This window comes from Trichosurus vulpecula, chromosome 3 (genome assembly GCF_011100635.1).
Source record: "Trichosurus vulpecula isolate mTriVul1 chromosome 3, mTriVul1.pri, whole genome shotgun sequence".
Taxonomy (NCBI): Eukaryota; Metazoa; Chordata; class Mammalia; order Diprotodontia; family Phalangeridae; genus Trichosurus; species Trichosurus vulpecula.
This window is the reverse complement of record NC_050575.1, coordinates 228,015,066-228,037,660: the sequence shown is the minus strand read 5'-3', so window position 1 is coordinate 228,037,660 and position 22,595 is coordinate 228,015,066. Positions and strand designations below refer to the sequence as shown.

Genomic DNA, 22,595 nt, shown 5'->3' with positions numbered 1-22,595 from the left:
TATATTAGTAATACCAGGAACCTTGAGGTAACTAACAGTTAAGATAAAGAATTTTCTAAAGGAAAAAGATACAAGCCTGAAATATGGAGGTGACTTTGTAAGGACAGAGATGGATATGGTTTTGAGAGATGTTACAAAAGTAAAATAGATAACGTTTAGCAATTGATTGGATGTTTTTGATTGGTAACGGATTGTGTTGTGTTGTATCTGTCCTTTGTTTTTGAAGAGGACTGTGGCGTCAGGGAAATGATGACATGACTTGCAATTGACTTTGATTTGAGTGAGGGAGGGCTGTGCTAGGCCACCAGCCTCACTTTCTCCTCCAGAGCCTACTGGATCTAGTGACCAGATATTCATCAGGATAACTGGAGAGAGTCAACTATGTCTCTGAGATTGTGAATCTTGCTGAACATAAGGATATTAGTTTCTTTAGCAGAAATAGAAAAGTTAGAAAGGATCATTTTTTTTTGTACATGTTGAATATGAGAGTAATATTTTGGAGATGATCAAAAGGCAGTTGGTCATGCAGGCAGCTAAGCACTACGGTGGATAGAGGCATCAGAAAGACTTAAGTTCACATCTGGCCTCAGATATTTACTACCTATGTGATTCTGGGAAAGTCACTTGACCTCTGTTTACCTCAATTTCCACATCTGTAAAATTATCTGTAACATTTCTTAGAGTTGTTGTGAGGATCAAAAGAGATAATTTTAAAGCACTTAGCATAGTGTGCCTGGCACATAGTAGGTACTATGTAAGTGTTAACTATTATTGTTATTATTCAGAACTCAACATCGAGAGAAAAACTTGGATTTATAGATCTTGAGTCATTTATAAAGAGAAGAAAATTGAAAGAATGAATGGATGAATGAGTCTAATAAAAATATAGATTCTGACAATGCAAAAACACTATACTAAATACAGAAGTAAAAATGAAACAATCTCTTCCCTTCAAGAGCTCACATTCTACTGTGGGATGAAGTGTGAGAGACATAAAAAATAGAAGAGTGGTAAGCAAGGAAGGTAGTTTTTTTTTTTCCTGGAGAGTCACAGCATGGCGAATTAGCTTGCCTTCTCCAAGAGGAATAGTAGTTTTGATTTGATTAATGTGATCATAGCCAGAGGAAAAAATGGGCAATGGTTGCAAAGTAAATTGGGGCAGATCATGAGATAATAAGAATAGTTGGTACTAATATGGGACTTTTGAGCTTTGCCCAAAACTTTTTACGTGTTGTTTTCTTTAGTCTTCCTAAGAACACTGTGAGACATTCTATCATTATCTCCATTTTACATTTGAGTTGAGTTCTTCTTTATTATAAGTCTAGCCCTTTATCCACCATTTCATCTAGTTGCCACTAGATATTGGGCTTAAGTAAAGACTAAAAAATGGCTGGGTTGAATATTTGGATGAGGAGTGATGTATGGTCTCCCCTGGGGCAGATATAGTAAATATTGATAGATGAGAGATATTGATAGATTATATACATATGTATGTGTGTATTATATAATGCACATACACATGTATGTATATATATATATGTGTATATATATATATATAAACACACAAATAATTTGTATTCATTCTTTTACCAATTAATAAACCTAAACTGTGATGCAGGGATTCCAAAACTGAGTGAACTAATTTCCTAGTGACTGGGGCATGGTTTCTGAAGGAAGATTTTGGAGGGTGAAGGTCCAGGGGGACAGAAATGAGATATCTGTCTGGAGGGTTCAGGTCCAGCTGAGTAAAAGTTAGGTAGCTGTCCGGAGGGTGCAGATCTAGGTGGATACAGGTAAATTTAAGAAATCAACAGGACAGAGGACCTAGAGAGAGAAGAGAAAAGGGCTCAGGACCAAGCCTTGGAGTAAATTCACATTTAGGGTGCTTGATACGGACGATGCAGCAAAGGAGACTGAGAAGGTGTGATCATACGTATTGGAGGAAAACTAATAGAGAGCAGTATCACAAAAACTCGGAGAAAGAGAGAGCATCAAGGAAGAGAGCATGATCAGCAGTGTCAAAGTATAATATAAATGATGAAAGATGCAGCCTGAGAAAGTTTATCAGATTTGACAGTTAAGAGATCAGAGTTTAGGCCAGAAGCTCGATGATAAAGAACAGATCAGTTAACCTGAGGGGAGGCAGCTATACAAACGCCTTTTTAAATTATTCTGGCCATGAAAAGGAGGAGAGATACAGAACAGTTTCCTAACTATTCTTACCAACTAGATGCTAAGTTTTTATTGTTAGTCCTTCATTTTCAAAGATGACATCACAATGTCAGAGTCAGAGTATGATGTGTTTGGCTGTGGCTGATCAGTCCAATATGAGTTTGAAAGGCTCTAACACAAGCTGAACACAAGTAATTTGTTAAAATAATAAAATAATGGATAATGGGTAATGTCTTGACTTTCCCTTGAATTAGATTAATGTTAGGCAGAGGTGCACAAAGTCATCAGCCTCACTCTTTTCCAGAGTCATCATTACTCAGTGGCAAGATAAAAGTCAAAACAATTGACATTTGACTGGGAATGCAGCGATTGACCTTGGCATTTTCAATGTCCAATTGAACTTAACCTCTAGACAGTGCCTGCTTCAGCTGCCTTCATGGCTGTTAGAACAAATCATTCTCATCCACCCATTCTGCTGAAAGAAGTCTTCACACACTTGTGGTAGACATCCCCTAACTCACTGACAGGTTTGAGGCCTGTTTGTTACCCTCAACCTGGTTTAGCTTGTCTACCGAGACAGTTTTACTGAGGTATGGCTGCTGCACATGCTACAAGTGAGAACTGGGTGAAAGGTGTACACCAAAGGTGGATAAGCAGCTCTGAAAAGGCTTGGCAAACCCTCACAGCAGAGGTGCTAGACCTCCCTGAGTACCACAGTTATAGTCTATGTTCAGTCCAGCCATAACGGATGGGCTAGAAGGAAGAGAAACAATTCTCTACCCACCTGCCTTTGGCCTCCTCCCCTAGCATCTCCAGCCATAGGCAAACAGGATCCCTGGCATGGCACCCTTCTCACCCTTTTGGGTTTCATAAATGAATCATGTCAAAGGCCCAAGACACTGTCCTAAAAGTGAAGGCAGTAACACCCACTGATTTTACTCAGGTACAGCAGCTGTGGGTGCAGGAAGTCTTTCCCTCACCTTTGTGTGTGATAGGATGGTCAAATCTTCTGCTTCTTCCGTTCTGATAACATGCCCGTTCTGAAAAAGACCACCTTCACCCCTCAGGTGAAGCTACTTATTCAAGGCTGAGGCTCCATTCTCCTCTTTCTTAGTATCAAGGCAAAGTTTTTCAAGTTACCCACTTCATACCCTGTGGAAGTTTAAAGGTGGGGAAGAGCACACTTATTGTCCCCTTCTCAAGTTTTCCCCTGAAATGCTCTCCAGATGTCTCCTTTTTAGATCCATTACAACATGCTTTATACTTAACTGTACATGTGGTGAGTTTGGTGCCATGAACCCCTTTGGCAGTCTGGTGAAGCCTTGGAATTTTATTCTCAGAATAATGTAATAATAATACCAAGCATTTAAATGGTGTTTAAAGGCTTACAAAGCACTACCCAAATATGATCTCATTTTATCCTCACAGCAACTCTTGGAGGTAGATGCTGCTATTATTCTTATTTTTTCAGATGAGAAATCTGCTGTAAGCAAATGTTATGTGACTTGTCCAGTGTCACACAGATATTGTGTCTGAAGAAGAATTTAAATTCACATCTCCAGGGTTAGCACTGTATCCATTGCTCCCCCTAGATGCCTCATATTTATTTAAATGCATAAATTATATTAAATTCATAATACAGTTATCACAATATTAAAAAAAATAAGTTAATGGACCTTAGGTTAAGAAGCCTTGCCTTAGAATAAAAGCACTTTGAAATCAGGTACATTCTTTTTTATATGTGAACTGTTTCCCGAGGCAGTACCACGTTAACCTGAGGGACATGGACATGCATTACCCAGATTTCCTGAAGTCACAGGTTGACAATGAAAGGTTCAAGCCAAAATGAACTTTTCATTTCACACATTTGATATTTCACCTCCTCAGTCAGTGCCTTTTTATAGGCTACTCTGCCCACCCTGAAATGCTCTCCCTTCTTACTTCCACCTCTTTCAATCCTGTGTTAAAATTGTATCATGCATTGGTCATATTTTGTTATGGTCCCCCTGTCTGCTCTCCCCACACCGCCCTTTCTAGTTAGTCTAGTAAATAAGTTTAGAAGTAACAAGTATAAAATAACAAAGCAGTAAGATTGCAAAGGGGAACCTAGAAGTCACTTACAGACTGTCCCAAAAAAAGAGCATAATTTGCAAACTACATCCTATATTAACTCAAAATTATATCCTGAGACTATGTGCTAAATCAGCAGAAGCACTGCTATTGGGGCATTTTAATCCTATGATATGTACATTTCAGAGATGTTCCAGGCATCCACAGAAAGACCAGCAAAACACCCAAGGGGGCTGTTAAGTTTAAGATGATACGGATTCTTTAATGAGCCAATTATTGCTGGTAATTTTGAGGTGATTTGGATATAATAATTAACTATCCCAAAGATGGCATGGATAAGAGTTGACCTGTCCCCCACCAAAATGCTATGAAATCCCAAACTCCTGTCCCCTCCAGCCCATTTCCATTTCCATCACAATTGTGCTGCCAAGTGCTCCCGACTCTGATCCGTGGTTACATAAGTTACTCTCTGTGCTTCCACCCCCATATCGCCTCGCCATGCTGCCTGCCTTCCTCTACCCATCCCCATCCCCATGTCTCCTGCCTCTACACCACTTGTTTATGGCATTTTTCTCTGTACTTTCTGTGCTGTTTGCCCCTGAACAGAGGGTGCCCTATTAAAATGTGATTGAAACATTACTTTCCACTGCCATCATAGTCTTTCCCTGCAAGAACTGGGTGTACCTGCCCCAATTTCATAAATCTACAAATTAGTTAGCAATTCAAATCCATAGTTTCCTCAGCTCAGATCACCTCTCCTAAATGAGGCTTTTCCTGATCTCTCTATTTATACCTTCCCTCCTTCTGTTTATGCCTTCCCCCACTCCAAAGTTCCGTGTATCCATCTTGCTTGTATTTTGTGTATACCTCGATGTGTCAATGTGACTCCTTTGGTGGCAGGTTATGCTCCTTAAGGACAATTGCCATTACATATTTGTCCTTTTATCACTAGCACACTACACATTGAGCACATTGTAAACCCTTTATCTAAATAACCAACCAAACAAACAAAATTCTTGCTTGTTGAGTTGCTTCCTTATACTTTGTAAACACTTTTCTATGGTGCTAGTGATCAATGGCAGAAACATCATTGTGTTTACAAACTTACTGTCTAATATGGGTAACATTATTGATTGTGAGTTACCTGGAAGAGGGAAGGAGGCCTGTGGGAATTCTTATACATACATGTTGCATTGTCTTGAATAAATTGATCATATTATCTAGTTGTGGCCTTGGAAAAGTACAGAGATGAAAAATGTTTCTTGATCATAATCCATCTGAATTTCAATGATTAAGTGTTAGCAGGGTCATAGCAACGATAATGCCTGGGCATCTAGCTGGTAGCATGGGACCACTGGGCCAAGAGAGATAACAATAGGTGTAGGGGAGAGGCTACATTAAAAAATGGGGAGGGGGAGGGGAAGGACAAGGTAGAGAATAGTGAAATTTAGAAGAATGGACATGAGGGGAAAAAATTTAAAAAAGGATGCTTTACCTATACGTCATTTTGGTTGGTTATTCCTGCCAAGGAGCAAGGAACAAAACTTTTTGAATCAGAAAATGAGAATCCCATGCCCCATATATGCCACCTAGAGGAACAGTCATATTAATACTCAGCCAATTTAATTATCCAGTAGAATTGGTGAGAGAATGAAACCTCCAGGCCTCTGAGTCAATAGTTCCCACCCTTTTATTCTGCCAATTATTTAGCTATTTGTCATTGAGTAGTAGATTGACAGATAGCATGGTATAATGTATACAGGACCAGACTTGAGGTAGGGAACACTTGTGTTTGAGTTCTCTGACTGATATATATCCTAGCTATGTGATTACAGACACGTCTCTCAAAACTCTGAGTCCCCCAAGTAACTCTCTAAAATTTTACATTACAGACAAGGTGCTGACCTGTATTGATGATGAGAGTTTCCATACCAGAAGATCTCTACATGGATGAAATCACAGGTTTGGGCCCATCCCAAAGTACCATTCATTGTAACTTCTTTTATAGACTTTGTGATTTTTCTTTCTTTGCCATCACTATTCTTCAATCAGGAGATTTTTGAAATTCTTTTGACTCACATTAGGAAGTTTCCAGTTGTTTTATTAGAGAGATAATGTTAGTTAATTAGGAACCAACTTTTTGTTTTGGGTTTTTTTTTTGCCTTTGAGATTACCAGACTAATGACAGGTAGGTAGGTAGGCAGGTAGGCAGCATCAAGCGCTTGGTTTCCTGTGATAAGAGAATATGGACTGAGAAAGGCCCAAGATAGAGTATACAAGTAAACCCTTTACTAGAGCATTTCACAAATAAATCACAAGTTTATTTGCAACCACATCATAAATCAAGATGTTTATTTACACCTCAGAAATTGTGAGCAATTCAGCAACTAGGGCCCAAAGGAGCTGCATCAGCATCAAAATTATATATTTTAAGACAACAAATTTTTCTCTGTTTAGAACCTTTATGAAAAGGAAATTTTACAAATGTGCACATTTTTGAGAAGAGCTCACTGTTTAGGGGAGGAAAAGGGAATAAGTACTCATTGACACTCACATTCCTTGGAAATGTCCATCCTGACCCCACAGCCTATTTTGTTTCTTCCACTAACACAGGTTCTCTCCCACTTACTTTATAATCTGAATTCCAATACACACAAGCACACAAACACGCACAGTATAGCACACATTATTTTACAGCAAAGCAATTTGTGTTGCAAATTTGGAGATGTCATTAGTCTCCAAAGTGTAAAACATTTTCCCCCATAAGATGAGAAGGAGAACAGAGCTTGTAGATCCATTTTACAAGCCATTTCCCCACAATGAAATTATAATGATGTTTCTCTAAGATGTATAATTTGCTGATTTATCTGTGCTAATCAGGTGGGCTTTGGAAACTTTGAACAAAATGACTCCCAAACTGACCAAGTTTCCAACATTCAGGTGCCTAAGTCAAGAGAGAGCAAGGTAGATATGGAAAAAACCCAACACTCCACAGATGGATTGTTCATATTTCAGTGGCTACTCTGGATCAGGATGTAATTCCCACCTCTGCTTAAGTAAGAGACTAGCCATCTCCTCTTAATTCATGGAATTATAATTGTTCACGAATTATGAATCATGCATTCTTTCCTATCATTTCTTTCTCTGACCATGGCTGCATGTGCTCCCCAGAGAGACCAACTCTCAGTTGATGGGTGGTTGGGACCCTTCTCACAAATATTTATAGTTTATTAGCTAGGTTAACAAATGAACAATTAGAATGGCAATGATAGTACTAATTTTATACAGTAATGGTGTTGTATTTGCCTTACACTGACTCTAATGACTTATTAAATAAATAACTTAGTGATTGAATAACAATGAATTCAGAAATCCCAGTGGGCAGCTTAGAAGATGAACAATGCTCCTAGAGAATGATGACTTGTGGTGGGATGCCCTAATACTTAAGGTCAACAGGAAAGGGGTCCTTTCTTCTTCTATTCTTGCTTATAACAGATAGGTGTAGTTCAGAAAATGATGTATATTCCCTATGTACATATGCATGTTCATAATTAAAAATTATCCATAAACTTATTAGGCATTCAATACCTCTCAGAGATTGCCCATCTTGCCACTAGCCAAATATGCTAAAAATAAGCTCAATCAACTGGCACTCTAACAGTTGAGGAAGCTTCAAGAAGCTTTCTCATCTTCCTAAATCCACATCTTCAAACTTGCCTCTGGATCATAGACCCTTCAGTATGATGCTAGTGGACTGAGAAAGTAGAGAATCAGGCAGTAAGGTTTGGGGGATAGCACCTATGGACCAAAGCAGTCACTATTTCCCGTCTCTCTCTCTCTCTCTCTCTCTCTCTCTCTCTCTCTCTCTCTCTCTCTCTCTCTTTCTCTGTGTGTGTGTGTGTGTGTGTGCACGTGTGTGTGTGTGTGTGTGTGTGTGTGAGAGAGAGAGAGAGACGAAAAGAGAGAGAGAGAGAGAGAGAGAGAGAGAGAGAGAGAGAGAGAGAGAGAGAGAGAGAGAGATCAGTTTGATCAATGCTGCTTGTCCTTGATTTTGGTTGGGGTTGTGTAGTAAAGGACTGTCATGAATACTGTTTGATTACTGAGACAGGGGTTCACTAATTCCTCCTTCCCAAGTACTTTCTCATTCCTCTATGATTAGATATTTTAGAAAAGAAATAAGTTAGTCACCTAGAACAATATGACTTCATTATTGGTTCACTTGAATGTCCTGGCTCGGCAGCACTAGTGTGGTGTGTGTGTGTGTGTGTGTGTGTGTGTGTGTGTGTGGTGAGATGGAAAGATAAGAATAACTGGAAGGGAAGGAAGCTCTGTTTTGAACATTCATTGTCTTTTTAAAAGTTTCATATGTAAAGTACATGATGGTGGAGATGTGGGGTTGGGTTTATCGATTTTGAACAATGGAAGTTCCAAGGATTACTTAGAGATTGTGTCTAAATGATGACCAGTGAAATGGACACAGGGTGAAGCTCTGGTTAATTTGATCAATTTGGGTAGCTATATTCAGTAATTGAGGATCTAAAGTGTATTCTTTCTTCTGAATGATTGAGAATGTTTCTCTGTCTTGATTAGATTAAGGTGAAAAAAGCCAAATCTATTCTCTCATCTGTGAAACATCAATAGAGGGCCTCTTAAGTCAGGTTTAGTTCTTTCTTTTTACCCACAACACATTTGATTCTTGAGGTGTGGGGAGACAGTATATAATAAAACAACATCCTCAGATTCACTTTGGTATAGCAATATACACCACAACCCAAGCCATAGCATCAGTCTCGGCCTTCTCTGGTGCTTTTCATTTATCATAATTGAATCACAACAGATTTTATTTCACTGGAATAAAATACAAACATTTTCCCCCATCCTCTGAGGAAGATGTTTATTAAATGATAGCTTAGAGTGTAAATGAAGTTTTTGAGAGTTGATATCAAAGATCTCAAAAATCCATACTTCTTCGAATTGTTCCACTAAACATAGATGGCATGCTTATCAAATTGAAGAATGCATGAAGCTTGAAGGGATAGCAGACACACCAAAGGACAGGATAGGGAATCTAAATTGTTTCTGTGGACTAGAACAGTGGGTACACTATTAAGTAGATGAAATGTAATAGAGAAAATTGCAAAGTCCTATACTTAGATTTTTAAAAATCAACAATCAAGTACAGGATTGGTAAATAATAGTTCATCTGAAAAGGATTCTGGAAGCTCCAAACTCAATATAAATCTACAGCGTAACATATGAGTCAAAGAGTAAGTGCAAACTTTGGCTATATTAACAGAGGCATCATGTCCTGAACAAGGGAGGTGATATTCCCACTAATTAGACAACATTGGAATATTATTTTCAATTCTGGGCCCCACATTTTAGAAAGGAAATTGACAAGTTAGAGCATATACAATTGGGGGCAACTGGTTTTCTAGGTGAAGACCAATTGAAGGAATCAAAAATATTTATTGCAGAAAACAAATGACTTCTGGGGTTGGAGGTATGGAATGTAAAAACTATCTTCAAGTATTTGAAGGGTTGTAAAATTGAGAAGAGATTATAATCATTATGCTTATTCTCAGAGGATGGAAATAGGAGGAATGGGTCATTGTCGCAAAGATCATTTCAAATGGTAGGATGATTTGTTGAAAAGCATAATGTAAATGGAGACTAGATGACCATTTTTGGAGATTGTTAAAAAGGGAATGAATTATGCTAGAAGATCTCTTGAATCTTGTTGAGCTCTGACTTTTTCTTCTGTGAATCTGAGTCTTATTGGACAACTATGGGACAAATAATCTGGAGTAATTCTCATTGAATTTTCAGACTGGTAACTCCTGAATCACCTACACAATGCCAATATCCTTTGGAAGAGCACTGATATGTTTGCCAAAATGCAAATAATTCTGGACATGTTTTATTAAAAATGTTTCCAATGAAAGTCATCTAATTATTGTAGGTTACATCATGAAAACCCATGATTTGGAGGTTTTTCAAGATCATGCGAGTGGAGTACAATCTCTGATAAGATTTTCCACCTTGGAAAAGCTTCAGATGACCTACTATATTTGCCAAATGAGGATCAGATTATCTAAAAGTCTAGAAATGCAACACTAAAGAAGTTACCAATTGGTGATGAATATTTTTGCCCTCAGACATTCACAGAAAAAGCAAGCAAGCAAACAAGCAAACAAAAAAACATCTTCCAAGGTATGGACAGTGGGAGATTGCAACTGTGTTAGTGGTGGGGATATTCATGATGATGAAAACATAGATTTTGTAAAATATTAAATTATGTATATTTTAGTAGTAAGCATATTTTAAACAGACAGCCACTCTTTATAACAAACATGAAGTGAAGAAAACTAACCTTTGTTTAACTTTCTGATTTGTGTTAGTAAAGAACAGTAGAAAACTATAATTATTTGGACAATTCAAGTAAAAAGTTTTACTTTTTTCTTTATGATTTGAATTTTTAAGAAAAAATATTCCCCCCAATTTTAGATAGGAAACATCTTGGAGTTTCCTCTAGATCATGTCAGAATAAGCCTGAAATAAAAGAAGATTCCATTTTGCAGCTAACTTACCTGTTTTTCTTTTTAAGTTTTTTTTGAATAATATGTGTATCCTTTAAAATGCCCAAAAGTTTCTGCAATTTAGGACATGCATTTAACCTTTCTATTCTTAGGAGTTTTCTCTGAAGAATGAGGGAAATAAAATATTAGGGAGATCCATATGCTGCTAGTAAGAACCATAGGCATACAGGTATCTTGGAGGGACTAACTAGCAAGTTTATGTAGGAAGGTGATAACATAAACCTTGGAGATCTTCAGGGAGATGGAACTCTAAGGCTTAATGTCCTTCACCCTCCCTCATTATTAAGGAAATACTCATTCATTCTATCCCCTGTCATAATGGGTTTCACTATGCCAAGCTCTAAGAAGTGCTTAAGGGACTCATAAGTTCAAAAGCAAAGAAGTACCACTACCTATGTGGTTAAAAAGTGAAGAGTTTGAAGGAGAGGCAATAAAATATAGTCCAAATGGCTTCCCCCATACAGACAGACAGCTGCAGTCTACAGGGCCAGCTCATTTAGGTCTGAGGGAGCTATAGGGTATATAGTTCAACAGAAGGGCCTTTGAGTTGGAAACCTGGGTTCAAGTTCCTACATTGGAATTTGTTGTTTTTGTATCTCTAAACCTCACTCTCCTTCTTTCTATAGCTATTATTTTATTTATTTTTTGCAGGGAAGGAGAGGAAGATTGGAGGTGTGTTACCTACATTACAGAATTACTGTGAGGAAGGGATTTTGCAAACTCTAAAGCTGCACATAAATATGATATGACTGGAGTGGTGAAGACAACGAATGTTTGAAGCATGTTATTTTTAAGTGTGGCCAGCATAAGGCCCTTGCTAAATAATGGATTTCAGGTTATCTTGACTCAAACTTCTTCAGGTTCACGTGTGCGTGTGTGTGGTGGGATATTTTCTTCCCAGATGTTCAGGAGCATTAGAGAACCAGGTTTGCCTCAGTTCAGTGAGTCTGTGAACCCAGGAGAAAAAAGAAAAAGAAAACAAAATAAAAACATTGCTGAGCAATGGATGGAGTCCTAAGCTGGAAGAGCAAAGTTCCCCAAGCATGGGCTTATGTTATAATTAACATGAAATGACAGTCACTGACCAAAAGATATTGTTGTATTTCCTAGTGTTTTGGGCATGTACTCAAGGTAGACTACCAGTGGGGATCATCACATTCAGTCTAATTCTGTTGTCTCCCTTCTTAGCTAAAAAGGTGATGATCCAAGTTGGTCATTAAGGTGGTTACAACTAGTGGAGGGACCTTGCTGTGAATTCATGACTTTTCAGACCAAACCAGTGCTTTCTCCGTAAGTCAACTCCACACACTAAGATGATTCACAGTATTGATGGTACTGAGGAGACCATAAAAAGAATATTTATGACAAGATAAAGACTGGCATGAATGTGACCATTGTATCAGCAAAGAGGCAAAGGATCGGAGAAAGAATCCATACAATACCAGAATATAGAGAAAAACTATTATTCAGAAATGTTAACCACCAATACCCATTTATTTCAATGGAGGAAAAAAAAACACTTTGTATTATGTATGCGTCCAAAAATTTACTATTGAAACAAATACAGTGTATGGAGCACTAGCTTTATAATTTCAGGCAAGAAAGACAACATGTGATCCCTAATCACTAGAAAAGTCTGACTAAAGGATGCAGATGCCAACACCTATTGCATAAGAAAGCATTTTTTTTTTGTTTTCTGTGGTTAAACCCTTAGTAAGCAACTGCAGTGAAATATGCTAAGACACTTTTCTTACCCTAGTTACTGGCAAGCCCTAAGAAAAGCTACAGTCTGTCACTACTTTTGTTTTCATATAAAAATTTGGTGTGAGCTTTGATGGTTCATGTACAGTTTTTATTCACAACATGGGGGTCTTGGGGCAAGCAGTAGCTGCCTTGTAACCTTGACATGCTCACAGAATGAAAATCAGTTCCTCTTCATACATGATAAACACCCTTTCTCATCAGGTTTGCAAATAGTGGTGGTTGATTCACCTGAAGAAAAAAAAACTTACTTACAAGACTTCCTGTACTGTATACGTATATGTATTTCTATAGTTAAAACAAACGTGTGTGCGTATGTATATATGTATATGTATGTTTCTAGATTTATAAAATACAGTGCTGCTTGTACTCCTCAGGTATGTACATTATCTCACCTGTTACCTATGGTGGATTTATCACACACTGAGGAGAAACAGTAGCATCTCTTAGATGACCCATTTCCCTGAAAACTCCAGTGACATCTAGATATTCAAGGTGCATGGACATGCTAGGTTGATGCCCATGCAAAAATATTTCAGCCCTTTGCTTCGTACAGGGTTTATATTTCCCCTGCTCTGTTCCTTCCAATCTCCCCAGGATTATAGAATATGATACCAATGGAAATTGGTCTGAAGAGTTCTAGAACCCCCTGAGGCTTAAGAGAAGGAATTCCTAACTTGGCAGAACTTTCTGTTGCATATTCCCTCTTGACAGACCTGCCTAGTAATTTATTACTAGTGGCCAGAGAATTTTTGCCCCCAGGGCCAAGGCCAAGCTGGAGGAGAAACATCAGGGTACATAAGCCAGCTCTGTAGCAACTGGGTGTTGAAGCCCCAGTGACAAATGTGGAGCACCTCAGTGCCTTAGTGTGTATCTGGAAATTGAGCACCCCAAGGTGTTAGCAGCTGCTTTAGCTCAGACTTCACCCTCATCAGCTGGGCTACTCTGTCACGACATCATTTAACCTGTCAGCATGAACAACATAGCAAAACTAACCTATGGTGTATAGTCTCTCTATATAAATACAGTGTGTATATCTATATACATACGTATACTCATACATATACAAATACCAACCCACAGACAAAGCATTTTGAACAGCTGAATAGCAATATGTCAACAGATATCAAAAACAAGTAGTCATTCTTGAATTTGCTTTTTCTTCCATTCCCAGAAGGTCAAGTGAGATGCCATGATCCTTCAATGCTCAGGGTAACTGCACAGCCATCACAACTTGCAAGAGGACTCCACCAATGACAAAAGAAGGCAGGAGCTGTCAGACACTGGAGCAGAGTTTGAGAAACAAAGTGAAGTTGCAGACGAAACTGAAATCTGGAGCAATCGAGGCCTAGTTGAGAAGTACAGTGACCATAAACTGCAGTCTTCCGATCTGATTTGTTTTCTTTTTCTTTTTCCTGTTGCTATGGCAACTTGGTAGGAGAGCTTCAAATGTCAGGAATTCTTACAGCCCTGAATGATGGAGAATACGCAGAGTTAAGCCAAGTAGATCACAATTTGATTCCCAATGTTTTAGCTGCACGTCTGATATGTTCATAATCAACCATAAGAAACACATTAATAAAAGGAGACTGCCTCAACGAAATCCCCATTTGTGAACAATGGTTTTACAAAGAGAGAGAAAGTTATCCCACTGGATAGAGAACAAGGGAGGCAGAATCTATTATTGGCATTTTGGGAAAGGTCAGTAATAAACTCTTCACTTTAGACACACAGCTATGATCATCACTGCATCCCCTGGTATGCAAACTTTCCTAACAACGCTGTGCCCTGCCATCTAATGGCTAGAATAAAAAGTTGTCCTTAATGGTTTGAAGGTTAAAGATTTCCAGGGCAATATAATAAGCCCCAGGGTGGTATGCTGGGTTCTGTGCTACCTAACATTTTTAGCCAAAAAGGAGGGGTAGTGTGCTCTGCAATGTTACAACTGATACTAGGATGAGAGGGAATAGGCTAAGTTAATACACTGGCTAATGCAAACAGGATTCTGATTGGCGACAATGTTTTTGGAATAAAACTAAGAAGATGGCATTTCATGAGAATGAAAATAAAATCTTATACCTGGGTTCCCACAATTTGACTTCAAAAATGCAAAATTAACACGGCTAGACATAAAAAAAAATTATCTGGGATCGGGATGTTGGGTTAATGGACAGAAAATCCAGTAATAATAATAATAATATTTATAGCTTTGCCAATTTTTTTTACACAGATCTCATTTCATTTCACAGTACATCTTTGCTATAGGTATAATTACTATTCCCATTTTACAGATGAGGAAACTGAGGCTAAAAGGTTGTGACTTGCTATGGGTCATACCATTAATCAATTATCTAAGACAGGATTCAAACTCAGGTCTTTCTGATTCCACGTTGGGTACTCTATTATACCACCTAACTTCCTAAATATGAATATTAATAATAACAATATAGCATCTGCTATGTGGCAGGTATTGTGCTAAGTGTTTTCAAATATTATTTCATTTGATCTTCACAACAAACCTGGAAGGTAGGGGCTATTATTATTCCCATTTTACACATGAGGGAAATGAGGCAAACAGAGGTTAAGTGATTTGTCCAAGGTCACACAGCTAATAAGTATCTAAGGTTCAATTTGAACTCAGGTCTTCCTGCTTCTTTGGCCAGTGTTCTATCTGCTATACCACCTAGCTGAATTAAGGGAGACAAATTGTTCAGAACAATGGAGTTGAGAGTCCTACTCTACTCTTCCTCGGTCAGAACACTTTTGAAATTCTTTGTTTGGCTCTGGGCATCACATTTTAGGTAAAGAATTGTTGATAAGCTTGAAGACAACCTAAATTGCGAATAATTATTTTTATGATGTTTTTATATAAATAATCACTTTATAGGAACGTCTGTTGAAGGAGTAGAGTACTTTTAGCCTACAGAGAGAAAACAAGAAGTGGGGGCATATGATAGATGTTTTTAAGCAATCATAGATCTGTAATGTTTAAAAGGGTTTAAGTTTTTTTTTTCTTCTTGGCTTCTTAGAGGACAGAACTTGGAAGCCAAAGTGGGGTTTCAAAGAAGCAAATTTAAGCTTTCGGATAAGGAAAACCTACCCAACAATGAAAAGTACACGAAAGTAGAGTGGGCCAAACTGGGAGGTAGTTATTGGAAAGGTCTTCAAGCAAAAGCCAAATGATTATTTATTGGTCATGTTATAGAGGTGATTTTTCTGGGATGGGTTGACTACACCACCTCTGATGTCTCTCACAACTCAAAAATTCTGTGTCCCTGTGGTATAGTAACAGTCAGATTCTTGATTGTCTGTGTTCTACTAAAATCCCAAATCTTTTATCACATAAACTCCTGCCAAACCATTTTACCTGCAACCTGTACTCATATCATTGATTATCTAAATCTAGGTATAGGACTTTGCATTAATCTTTTTTTTTATTACCTTATGGATTTCATTCAGTCAATAGAATTCAACATTCAAAAGCTTCTTAGATTCCAATTCTCTCATTGAATGCAAAATCTATCCCCCCCTGACTTTTTGTCCCTGGCAAATTTGATAAGTTTGCCATTTATTCTTTCATCTAAGTCATCAATAAAAATGTTGAACAGAATAGCCCTCAGAAAGAACCTATTAGCTTTCTGTTTGAGTCAATCCTCAAGGATAACGCTGAACCAATAATGATCTGTTTTGTTGTGAAGTGGTTCCTTCACTTATGAATCCACTCAACTTGTGTTATTCGGCCCATATTGTATCATATTTTCCACAGGTTGTAATATGAGACTTTGTCAAACACTTTTCCAGAATCAAAATATATAATATCTATATCATTATCTTGATCTACTTGTGTAATCAGCTTGCCAAACATCGAAATGAGGTTAGTCTTACATTACTTGTTCTTAGTGAACCTAGGTGAAAAAGGTGTCTTGTTCCCATTTTGCAGTCGACAAAACTAAGGCCCAATGAAGCCAAATGACTTTTTTCAAGGTCAGACAGTTAATGGTAATACTAATACCATTCACATGTAGATATTGCTTTAAGATTTGCAAAACTTTACATGAATTGTCACATTAGATTCTCACAGGTATGGTAAATTCTTTCATTTTCCTCATATAATGAGGAGCTGAAGACTCTGACAGATTAAGTGATTTGCTCAGTATAGCATAGCTAGCAAATGTCATGTATGAGATTCAAAACAATAACATTGCATTGTAGGCTTCAGTAGCTTAAAACCGCACTAAGACTTTTGGGACATGCTGTAGACTAAAGCTAAGACTAGATCTTAGGTGTCTTGACTTTCAACCCAACTCGATTTTGTTTTTGTTTGATTTAGGAATCTGATAGAACAAAGGCTTTATAAATATGGCTCTCACTCTACAGCACAGAAGAGGAGAATTAAGCTGAATTTTGCCATACAAACACATTTTATTATGATGCACGTGAATTTCGTTCTTCCTTTTCAGTTTTTTGTGAACAGATAAGCTCTTTGTTTAAGACTGGCAACCACAGCAGTGGTACATGTCTGAAGTTAATGAATGTAACATCCACTGCTCTAGTAAACATTTAAAAATTCCTAAAATAATCAACATTTTGGCTCTTGAATCAGTATCAGTAAGAGCATAGGACAAGTTAGCAGAATTGACTTTAGCAAAATAACAGGAACATTGTTCGGGTATCAGCGAAAGTGCTAAGTTATCAAGGATCATGGGATTCACAAAGATTTGAGAAAGCCTATGGTTACTCTTGCTCACCTTCCAGAGAAGCTCCTTATGGTTTAAAGAAAAGGAAAAAAAAAGAAAGAAAAGAAAACCAGTTAAAGACACGTATGGGTTTATGAACTTTTTCCAATGAGATTTGGGAGAAAATGTGGTGTCATCAAAATTAATAAGATCCAAATTTCATAATAAACAAATGGAGAGAAAGCTTGTCTCACAGTCAGGAAGATCTGGGCTCAAATAGCGCCTCTGACACTGACTCTAGGATCCCCTGCAAGTCACTCAAAGTGTTAGTGCCCCCAGGCTACTCTCATAATCTAAATTAAACGGCTTTGGCAGATCTGCATTGAAAGAAGTCCTTTCTTCTGGAGAGTTCCCTGTACCAATAAAATTATAAATCCAATCAAATGAAACAGACAGATAAACAAACAAAAAACTCAAAAATGAACAAGGAGAATACTGACTTTGGAGTCTGGAAACCTAACCCAAGTTCTGACTTAGCCATTAATCTATTTTGTGTGTTATCTTGGGTAGGTCACTTATGCCTTCTAGGTCTCAATTTCTTTCCCTGTACAATGAGGGGAGGCAGGTTAGGTGATTTCCAAGGTTCCTTTTAGCTTTCATCTTGAAAGAGTCAATGATTCTAGATGTATTTCATGATCATTAAGAGAGATGACAGACATCTGAGAGAACTTGTATGAACTAATGCAGAAAGAAGTGACTAGGAAGAGGAAACCAATTTATACAACAATTACATTGTAAAGACCAAAGACTTGAGAGTTCACCAGTGCAACGATGAGCCACAATTCCAGACGACCAGTGAAGTATGCTGCCCACTTCTTGACTAAGAAGTAATGGACTGAAGATTCAGAATGAGACATACAATTTTGCATATGGACAATGAAGGAATTTGCTTTGCTTAAATATCCATATTTGTTACAAGTCCTGCCCTGGCTCCACCCCACCTCTCACCAGTTGGGGAGAAGAAAAAGGAGGAGTAAGAGAAAAGAGAAATACTTGTTAATTGAAAAATCTAAAATATTGGTGTTTTTTTTAAATAGCTGTTAGAGTGGGCATTCCGCTTTATGCTACTAACCATGCCTACTTTGCCCAAGAGCACCATAATTCAGCACTATTGATGAGTAGGTCTTCCCTCTGATTCCCGCCCCCATATTTCTGTGAAAGGTACATTTTGTTGGCCATTAGATCTATATACAATCAAGGAATTACCTTCAGACTGTATTCGGAAAACATTATATGTGGTCCTATGAAGACAAATGGGAGCAAGAAATTCTGTCTTTGAATTATTTAAGCTTGTATCATCTTTTTCCTCATTCACCAGATAATGGCTAGTTAGATGATATTTTAGTTTCAAAAGGCTAGTTAGAATCAATGCTAATATAGTTAGAAAATAGGCTAACTACAGATCACTGATTAATATTGATAGGCTATACTTATAGCATATCTATTGTTAATTCTGATGTGCCACAGTTATAACTATGTTTATAATTATAACCATGTAATAACACTCAGTCCGTATACACTATGACTACATTGGAAACATCTGCATAGAATGTAATCAAAATTTCTGATCTGTCTTTATGCTCAATCTGCAGGAGGTATAAGTGCCATATTATATGCAAGGATATAAGTTGTCTTATGTCCTTTCTTGAGATTAATTGGGTTGACCACAAAATTATGACTAAGATCTGTTTCTAAGTCTGACTCACTATAGGTAAAGTAAGAAGCACTATAGCCATTATAGGCTCTATAGATTTCAAAACAGACTCTGCATACTATGTGGCAGTGACATTGTCTTCAATTCCTGGAAAAAGTATTGATCAATAAAGGGATAGTTGGTGGACCTCTTGAAGAAGAAGCAGTGATTATAAAGACCCAGGATGTCTTCATCAACAGTAAGTCATGCCTAACTAATTTCATTCCATTTTTCAAAAGGATTAATAAGCTGGCAGATGAGGGGAAGGCTGGGGATATAATTTACTGGTTTTTAGCAAAGATATTTATAAAGAATCTCATGCTAATTTGGGGGAGGTAATGGAGAGATCAGATTAAATTATAATGGAAATAGATGATTGGATGACCAGACTCAAAGGATGGTTTTTAATGGTTCCACGTCATTGTGACAGGAATTCTCTAAAGGAGTCTTCCAGGGATATACGCTTGACCATGTTCTGTTTGATATTTTTACAAATGGCTTGGCTGAATATATATGTATATATATATATATATATATTTATATGTACATATAAATATATATACATATACACATATTTATATTGCAGTCTTATCAAATTTGGAGATGGAAAAAAAAAACATGGCAAGAATGGATACCACACTAGATGACAGAGGCAGGATCCTAAAGGATCTTGACAAGCTGGAGTACCATGCTGAATCCAAGTGAATACACTTGGGTAAAACGCAAACAATTTCCTCAGAATAAAACATAGTAGTTATTTTTAGACAGCAGTTGTTCTGACAATGATGTGGAAAGTAGTGGACTACAAGCTCAACATAAGTCAGCCATGTGATATCACATCCAAAATAGATAACGTGGCCTTGGGGTACATTAAGAGAGGCTTCCAGGAATAAGGAAGCTAGTGGGAGCTATCTTCATCATACTTCATCAGAAATACTGTGTTCAGTTCTGGGCACCATGGTTTAAAAAGAACATTGATAAAATGGAGAGTGTTCAAAGGAAGTATATCAGAATAATGAAGTATCTTGAGTCTACGTCATATGTGGAGTCATTTTAAAGAACTGAAAATGTTTAGATTGGAAAAGATTTGAAGACTAGGGGGGAAATGGGGGTGGGGGATCAGGACAGTATAGACGTCAAGCAATTGAAGGGTTGTCACGTGGAGGAAGAATCAGACATTTTGTTTTCTGTTTGGACCCAATGGGCAGAACCAGGAGAAAAAAGATAAAGGTACAAAGGAAAATATAGATTAAAGGTCAGGAAAACTTTCTAACAATTGGAAGTCCTCTGAAGTGTAATGGGCTGTTCTGAGAGTTGGTTAGTTCCCCCTTCTTTGCAGTTTTCAAGCAAAGCCAGGATGACTACTCACCACAGTATATTCTAGTAGGGATTCATTCTTTTATGAGTTGAACTAGATTGTCTCTGAAGTCCATTCTAACTCTCAGATATTATTCTGTGATTTGCCAAGGGTATAGAGATAGTGTCGAATATCAGAGACAATTTGAATTCTGGTCTCCTTAATACCCAAACCACCACTCCATCCTGTACAACAAGCTACCTCTTTCTATAATTATTAAGATAAAGAAGTCATTTGAGGGCAGAAAGTAAGAGCAGATTTAAATTGCCACATCATGGCTTTGTAGCTTTTAGTAGATTCACTAATGCAAATGGAGACTTAGTTCAGGTCTTCCTGGCTGCTTATTTATCTGATACCTCACAGACAATCAATTGTTGATCTACTATTTGATGGGTGACAAATGATTTCAACAATTGTTCAATCAACTATTTTTTGTCTGAGCAATGAACAATCAGGATGACTGTTCAAACAGCTCACTCATCTTAAAACTATTCAAAGAAATAGGGTTTAGATACCTGTTGGGCTTTCTGGGGTATTTCAAGTGCTATTATTCTTTTAACATACAAAATGACCTCTTTCCCTTCATGAAATGGAGAAAAATTCCTTTAATAGTCTCTTTTTAAAGAGAACTCTCTTTGATATTTTATTCTCATTAAGACTATTTCAATGATATTTAAAATCTGAGATTATAAAGAGTATGACACAAAACTCATTAAGTTGGTATCCATCACAAGGTGTCAAAAGTTCATGCAACCATTCATGTCTGTAGAGTGTCCCTCATACCTTCCCATCCCCAAATTTATATTATTTTCACTAGGAGGAACCAATTACGGCAAAACACTGAAATTTATTTTTCTTCCTTTTTTTTGAAAGACATCCGAGTGATCGGGATAATGAAATAAAGACTGGCTTCCTAAGTTTAGCTTTCATATAGCATTAAACATTTCATGTAGCCTAAGACAGCCAGCCTAGATCTCTCAAATAGCAAAGTTAAAATAATTCATCAACTTTTACATGTCAAGAAGACTTTCCTTCAAGTAGAGTTAGTAATTTGAAAAACACTTCTAAAGTTCTTTAAAAAATTCAAACATAAGTCATTCTTTTTTATAAGAGGAAAACCATTAGAATTTGGTGAATTTAGAATTTGGATTTTTTTTTCAAAAATGAACTTGAAATTTGAGGGGAAAAATGCAGATACCATTTCTCAGTGTGGAATTTGGAGAACAAAAGAACATTTTTAGAGCATAGAAAAAGCATGTTGCATTTTATCCTGTGCACAAGTCCTGGTCAATATAAAGATGAGACAAAAGTAAATTAATCTAAAGCCTACTGAGCCTCCATTATTCTTCCTCTGCCTATATCATACTCTGTTTTATAGGTGTATAACACTTTTCTCTTCTTTTCCTCCTCTCTCTCAATTTTCCTCCTAATTGACCACAATTTAAAAACCAAAAAGCCAAATTAAATTCTGTTTTCATTGTGTAGTGTTCATTCAGCATTACTCATGGTTTTTCAAGTATTCCCAGAGTCTATCCTGTATACTCATGGCAAGCCTGGTCTGGGTAGAATGGAAGGAGAATATGTTCCCTAGGATTCAGAAAATAGTCAGTTGAGAACCTACTATGTCCCAGGCACCATACTATGTTCTGGTGATAAAAAAAGAAGCAAAATAAAATCCTTGCCCTCAAGGTGTTCACAATCTAATGGGGGAGACAACAAGCAAACAAATAAGTGTAAACAGGTTGTATATAAGATAAATCTTAAATAACAAAGGAAAGGGGCTATAATTAAGAAGGACTAGGGAATGTTTTTTGTAGAAGGTGGAACTTTAGCTGAGACTTGAAGGAAGTCAGAAGGCAGAATATGTGGGGTAGGGGGGAGGAGATATAAGATATAAAAAGAGTAGAAAGGCAAGTGTCAGGGGAGGGCTAGGTTGTGAGGGTCTTTGAATGACAGAGAATTTTGTATTTGATCCTGGAAGTGATAGGGAAATACTGGAGTGTATTGAGTACAGGAGTAACATAGTCAACCCAATTAATGCTTTAGGAGAATCACTCTAGTGGATGAAAGGAAGATGGATTGCAGTGGGGAGAGATTTGTGGCAGGCAAATAAACCAGCAGGCTATTAAAATAATTCAGGAATGAGATGATAAGATCCAGCACCAGGGTGGTGGCAATATTAGAGGAGAAAAGGGGGTTTATTAAAG

The 22,595-nt window shown here is 37.4% G+C and overlaps 1 protein-coding gene across 1 annotated transcript in view; it reads right to left on the bottom strand.

The window, feature by feature from the left end:
* Positions 1-12,314: 12,314 nt before the first annotated feature.
* CDH13 (cadherin 13) overlaps positions 12,315-22,595 on the bottom strand; it is a 1,345,123-nt gene continuing 1,334,842 nt past the window's right edge. Inside the window, exon 14 of the mRNA XM_036749176.1 lies at positions 12,315-14,072. Coding sequence (XP_036605071.1) covers positions 14,065-14,072 — 8 coding nt within the window. The 3' untranslated portion in view covers positions 12,315-14,064. The remainder of the gene's footprint in view (positions 14,073-22,595) is intronic.